We start from the raw sequence: 6,924 nt of genomic DNA on the forward strand, positions 1-6,924 counted from the left end.
TTAAAAATTGTTAATTTTATATTTATGTATTTTAAAATTTATATAATGTTGAATTATTTATTGAACACAGAGGAAGTACCCAACTAAATTTAATCATAGAGAAAAAAGTATAATCATGCAGAATGATACTTCTTATGCTGCCTAATACATAATAAAAAAAATAATTCCCCAAATTAGTTGTCTTAATCTTTTGTTTAGATTATTCTCAAATAATGTTTTATAGAGGAAATCTTTATTATACAATTTGAACAATATTCAATATTCTATAATAAAAAAGGAACTTGACTATATTTTATTCTTAAATATTTTTTTCCTAATTTTATAAAGTATTCCAATTAAAATTGCAATTTAATGAGAACTTGTATAAAATTATATCAATTGATACTAATATAAAAACACTTTAATAAAAATTTACATAATTTATTGCCACTTTAAAAAAAAAATAGTCTTTACCTAAAAAAAAATAGTCTTTACCTAAAAAAAATATTTTTAAAATGACCATGATGCCCTTTGTCGACCTCCTCTTCTCTCTTTTATATAATAGAAGAAATAGAAAAAACTTTTTATTGTTAGAACTTAGAAGAGCTGACTCAGCCGCTTTTAGAAAAAGACAAACTAACCTAGAGATCTAAAGTGGCGGGAACCAAGTGTCAGAAACCAAGTTGCTTTCAAGTACTGTTTTGATATTTTGGAATTAGTTTCATTGCTTAGGCATTCGCTTATCTGTGTTCCCAGCTGCCTTAATCATGATTTCTGCAGATTCTTGTTTTATGTATTAATTTGGTTTTTCTATATAAAAACAAGTATATATAAGCAAACATGCAGAAATGCAATTTAGTCCATCTATGACATGTTATATGAATGAAAGGGAAACGATTAACGGACTATTGCAATTCTTCCCATCATGACAAAGCGAGTCACTCATGATTCAATAGTTCCATTTTTCGCTGATGCGTCCCAATGAAATCCCAGCAGTCAAACCAATGTGTTTGTTCCGCACCCTCCTTCCAATCAAATCTATTCCAAGGTGTCCGGAGGCATTGGAAAGAAAGGAGGGATTGAGCCCCCAGGTGCTAGACCGAACATAAGCACAAGTCCAAAACCATCGTACGAACCAATAGGAACCTTCAAATCATGATTCTCAATCCGTTTAGCTCAGATGTTGACTTTGATTAACTCTCTTAACTTAGGCTTCAAGTTAGCAACAGTCATTAACTTTTATGTAGGATTTTCATTTTATAGGGGTATTAAATATTTGAATTTTGAAATACAGGGGGTGTGCCTTTAACTCAGTCATATGATAAGGGTGTTTAAATTAATTTACTCAAGATTAAACCCTTCCTTTTTGTTATGAACACATGTGATTAAATGATAGGAAGTAAATTTTTTGAATATTCACCTTTCTTCTCTGTATTCTTTAGCTCGTTTTTGGTCATGCTTTAGAAAGTTCTGATTTTCGCATTCTATTCACTGGTTTTCTTGATCAATTGCATTCTATGCACTGATTTGGTGTTCTTATGTTCAGCTTGTGGTACTAATTTCGTTATCAAATTACCAGTGATGTTGAAACTATAGAACAATTCTGTGGCCTTTTATCTACTTTCTGTTGAAGTAAGATGCATGATCCGATGCCTCCTACCCCCTGTATTAAGCGCCAGAAGCTAAGATACTTTTAAACAATATTTCTACCTCCAACACTTTTTATTCCACTCCTAGGTAAATGAATAAAACTTTTTGCCATACTTTCCTGTTTGAACTTCCACGAGGCAGGAAGGTCCTGTATCCTTTATACATGGAATGTGATACATTTTTAAATAAAGAATACATGTATTGGAAATCGATAAAGCCTACAACAACAGAAGAAAGATTATTGTACATTAATAATGAGGTTGATGAAGAAAATTTAAAAAGTTGATGCCAATATTAAATTAGTCTCGACGGTTGATAAGGAGTGGCATTTAAGTAAAGGTCACCCTTTCTAGCAATAGTTATTCCAGATAATTCAGTCAAGTCCAAGTCTCTTGGCTTGATTCCAGTTGGGAGTTTCCAGTCGAAGTGATACAGCAATTGGGCCAATGGCAAGTAAAGATTAGCTAAACCAAATGACATTCCAGGACAAATTCTCCGTCCACCACCAAAGGGAAGAAACTCAAAATTATTACCAAAAAAATCCATAGAGCATTGCTCAAATCTCTCTGGCTTAAAGCTTTCGGCGTCATCCCAATATTTTGGATCTCTTCCCAATGCCCAAACATTAACCATAACTTTGGTCTTCGCAGGAATAGTGTAGCCGTTTATATCTGTGTCTTCCCTGCATTCTCTTGGGACCAAAAGTGGAGAGGGTGGATGAAGTCTCAAAGTTTCTTTAATGACTAACTTTAAGTATTTCAGCTCCTCCACATCGTTTTCATCAAAAGATACTTTGTCCCTAAAGGCTTCTCGCACTTCTGCTTGAGCTTTGGTGAATACACTTGGATTCTTCATCATTTCAGCCATAGCCCATACAGTTGTTGTTGATGAAGTTTCCGTTCCGGCAGCAAACATGTCCTGTAAATTAATAATGGCAAAGCTATTATTTTCTTATTTGTGATAGGATTTTGAAAATCTTTTAGCTATGGCAATGGATATGGGAGTAAGTATAAGCATATATAGTATTCAATAGTACTTACAACAATAACAGCTTTGATATTGTTGTTGGTGATGGGAAATTGAAGACTTGTATCATTCTTAAGTCTTAGTAGGACATCAATTAGATCTTCACCTCCTAATGCACCATTACTCTTGCCAGCTGCAAGATTTTTCTTGTGCTCGTTGATGACATCCTCAACAATGGCATCTACCTTAAGGTGGGCATTCAGAAGTTTACGCTTCATTCCACTGAGAACATGAAGAAACTTGTATGAAGGGAAGATGTCTACCACATCAAAGCCTTCTGCTAATCCTATTACTTCTCTGATCTTTTTTGCAAATATATCTTGCCCCTTGAGTACTTGCCCAAATGCTGATCTACACGTCATGGAGCTTGCAAACCAAATGATCCTCTGCGTAAAATTAACTAGCTCACCAGAAGAAGAAGATGACCGGATAGAGTCAATGAGACGAACGACTTCATCACGTCTGATCGAGCTGAAGGACCGAACATTCTTTGCATTGAGAAGTTCCATGACACAAATTTTACGCATTTGTCTCCACTGGTCGCCATAAGGGCTAAAGGCAATGTCGGACTGGTTATAACAGATAATGTCCATGGCTACAATTTTAGGCCTAGATGCAAAAACCATGTCATGAGTTTTTAGTACTTCTTTTGCCATCTCCCTAGAAGTAACCACAACTGCAGAAATTTCACCTAACTGAAGGTGCATAAGTGGTCCATATTTTTTGGCTAAATCTCTAAGGACATGGTGTGGTTCTCCACCAATCATATGAAGCATACTTCCTAGTATTGGTATTTTCCATGGACCTGGTGGCAATTTTTTGCTTTGGCTATTAGAGTTCTTCCATTTCCTCAACAAAAATAGGAAAGATAGGAATAGGAAAATGGAAACCAAGCTGAAGAATTGCATTTTCGGAGATAAATGGAGGATTATTAGATGATTCTTCAAAGTCTAGTTGTGTATGGTCTTTTATAGGCTTTTGTAACTTTGGCGAGAAACGGAAATACAAATATAATAATTTCTGCAACTTTTGTTACCTATGATTAGAGCAGACTTTGTTTACTTTCCTGTTGACCATTAATTATTCCTAATCAAAATAATTCAGCTGACTCAAAGAACAACAATGATGTGCTAATTATTAGTCGGGAAAATTCCTAGTAATGTGTGGGGTATGGCCCAGAAAGACTTTGGCGGCTGAAATTTGATAGTATTATAAGTATTAACAAATAAACTTAGTCTTGTGTTCCTTAGAAAGTGAAAGTGGAGAGACAACTTAGTTTTGTTTGTATGTACCAAGTTATACATGTACTGTGGGATGGTTGGAGTTGTATCATTCCTAACCAGAGATCTAAAATAATCAGAGCTTTTTATTTCCTTCACGGGTCTACTGACACAAATTTGAATTAGTCGGGCTAATAGACTTCGAATACCAGAGGGTCAAATCAAACAGAGTAACATGTAATAATATCTACTCTTTCTATTTCAATTTAGATGAGTTAGTTTGACTCGATATGGAGTTTAAGAAAAAAAAAAACTTTTAAAATTTGTGGTATTAAAAGTTTTAGGAGTAAACGGAAAGACAAATATAATAATTTCTGCAACTTTTGTTTGTCAATATCTGATTGAAGCAGACCTTGTTTACTTTCCTGTTGACCATTAATTATTCATAGTCAAAATAATTCAGCTGACTCAAAGAACAACAATGCTGTACTAATTTGGCGGCTGAAATTTGATAGTATTAAGTATTTACAAATAAACTTGTCTTGTGTTCCTTAGAAACTGAAAGTGGAGAGACAGCTTAGTTTTGTTCGTATGTACTAAGTTATACATGCACTGTGGGATGGTTGGAGTTGTATCATTCCTAACCAGAGATCTAAATTAATCAGAGCTTTTTGTTTCCTTGACGGACGAATAAGAAAAGTGTATCGTCTAAATTGAAACGGATGGAGTACTTGTTTTAGTAATTAACATTGAGAACTATTTATTTCGTACGAGTATTTTTTTTTTTTTTGATAACCGTAGTGTCCGAGCCAGCTTGCATGCACCTCGACTAATTCCACGGGATACCTGCCACCAACAACATGTACAAGGTAACTATATCTACCAAAGCTTGGATAGATGACAAGAAATCACCTAGTATTTGCCTCCGTTGGGATTTGAACCTGAGACCTCATGATTCTCACCCACTTCATTGACCACTAGGTCACACCCTTGTGCGCTTTTGTAGGAGTATTGTATATGGAAGTTTGATGAATTTTATTTTATTGTTCCATATATGTACTTAAAACATTTATTTGAATCTTGGAAAGCGAAACAAGACATGTTAAATGTAATAAATAACAGAAGTACATGTTAAATATCAAAAAGCAAAATAAGACATTAAAAGTTAAATGTGTGGTCATAAATAATATTTTTATTATTTGTAAATATTGAAATTCAGTATCTTCAAATAATGGGTTGGTCATTATTATTTGTAAATATAAACTTAAGTTTTAATTAAATAATATAATGGTAAAATATTGAAATTTTTTCTTGAATATTATTAAATAGTAAATATTAAACTTAGTTCAAGTGAAATAATAATTTTTACTCTCGGAACTTCAACTTTTTTACAAAGTATTATTTATTTCCGAATTTCAACGTAAACTAAATAGTGTCCAAACAGAATGCCTAGTAATAATTTTTTTAATTGAAGCCATTCACCCAGGCTATAGTGCCCGTGGTGATGGGGCATTTGGCATTGGTGCCTACCATGTATATAAATAACCAAAAGAGTATATCGTCGGAGGACATAGAACCAAACCTCTACAAATATTACATGCAACCCAAAAACTTGTAATTGTTGGTTTGTGACCTATTACAAAAAAGGTTGTGTGATCGCGCCCAACTCTATTCCTTAAAAGAATAAGCGGTCGCTGCAAATATAATCCGATCTAAAAGTCTGGAGTCGAATCTTACATAGAACTAAGGTTTCACTATAACTGTTCAATATCACTAAGAAGACAAGCTCGAACAATTCCTAAGTTATAAATATTAAGATTCTTATGTCTAACTAGTTATCCAACAAATTAAAGTAGTAAATTAACAACTAGAAATATAAAGGTTGGAGACAAGATTGGAAAAGTCTAGAGTTATGATTTTTTCAATTGTCGGAATCCTTCCAGCTATGTCTCCTACAATTTTGCATAAGTATTCTCTATTGATCATGAGCACTCGACTAATCGTAATTCTCTATTGAACAACTACAAAAATATACTAGTCATATTCTTTCGAATTACGCTAGCTCGCACTTTTTCACCGCTCATTATGATCATGTCAAAGCCTCGTTATCTCTAATCCAGCTTTTAAATCTGCCATATTGATCTCTCATATATCTTGGGAGTGACGTTGTTTGACAACAACCTAAATATGTACTATTTCACAAGCAATGCATAATAAATATGCACAGTCAATTAATGGCCATTCAATCAACAACAATAAACACGCAGTTGAACAAGTAGGGCTATTTAAAGGCAAACTTATATTAAAACGTAACAAGAATTCATCTTCCAAAAAGTTCCATAAAACTCTAGATTAGAGAGTTAAACTATATATTAAAGAAGAACTAAGAGAAAAACTCTTGTGATCCGCGCTTCAGAGTGTTCTGTAGCCTTTTGCCTCTCCAATAATGTCCCTCTCTAAAAACTAAGTTTAAGAGTATTTATAAGGTAGGGTTAAAGTCTACATGTCAAAAATTAATGTGGAAATAAAAGTGGCTCGGATACATTGCAAGGCGCCATCAGAGGCACCAATGTTGATGCCTTGGACAAAGCCTTGCACTGTCTAAGGCTGTGACTTTTCGTGGACTTGCAACATCTAAAACTGTGACTTTTCATGGCCTTGCAATATTGTGATGACCTGACCGATCATTTTGAGTATTGTAGCCCCGTTTCCTGCTTATTCTATGTTCATTTGTCACTATGTGACTTGCTCGGGTGGTTGGGTTGGTTCCGGGGATGTTTCGCAGTGAATTGGGACACTTAGTCCCAATGTTAGAAGCTTAAGTTGAAAGAGTTGGACCGGATATTAACTTATGTGTAAACAACTTCGGAATGGTATTTTGATGGTTTCGATAGCTCCTCATGGTGATTTTGGACATAAGAGTATGTCCGGATATTGATTTGAAGGCCCGCATGTCATTTTGGCTTGAATTGGCGAAAGTTGAAGGTTTGAAAGGTTAAGAAATTTGACTAAGAGTTGACTTTGTTGATATCGAGCTCGAATTTTGGTT

At 34.3% G+C, this 6,924-nt stretch overlaps 1 protein-coding gene across 1 annotated transcript; it reads right to left on the minus strand.

Moving 5' to 3' along the window:
• Positions 1–1,717: 1,717 nt before the first annotated feature.
• On the minus strand, positions 1,718–3,609 carry LOC138891590 (5-epiaristolochene 1,3-dihydroxylase-like). The gene is made up of 2 exons (XM_070175157.1): positions 2,670–3,609; positions 1,718–2,547 (listed from the first exon to the last, which is right to left on the minus strand). Exons 1-2 carry the CDS (start codon positions 3,561–3,563, stop codon positions 1,924–1,926), a joined length of 1,518 nt encoding a protein of 505 aa, XP_070031258.1. The 5' UTR covers positions 3,564–3,609; the 3' UTR covers positions 1,718–1,923.
• Between the last annotated feature and the right edge of the window lie 3,315 nt (positions 3,610–6,924).

Source organism: Nicotiana tomentosiformis, chromosome 5 (genome assembly GCF_000390325.3).
Source record: "Nicotiana tomentosiformis chromosome 5, ASM39032v3, whole genome shotgun sequence".
Lineage (NCBI taxonomy): Eukaryota > Viridiplantae > Streptophyta > Magnoliopsida > Solanales > Solanaceae > Nicotiana > Nicotiana tomentosiformis.

Coding starts and splice junctions, on each gene's coding strand:
- LOC138891590 (XM_070175157.1), bottom strand. CDS start 3,563: ATGCAATTCTTCAGCTTGGTTTCCATTTTCCTATTCCTATCTTTCCTA. Junction 2,548..2,669: donor ATATCAAAGCTGTTATTGTT/GTAAGTACTATT, acceptor ATTAATTTACAG/GACATGTTTGCTGCCGGAAC.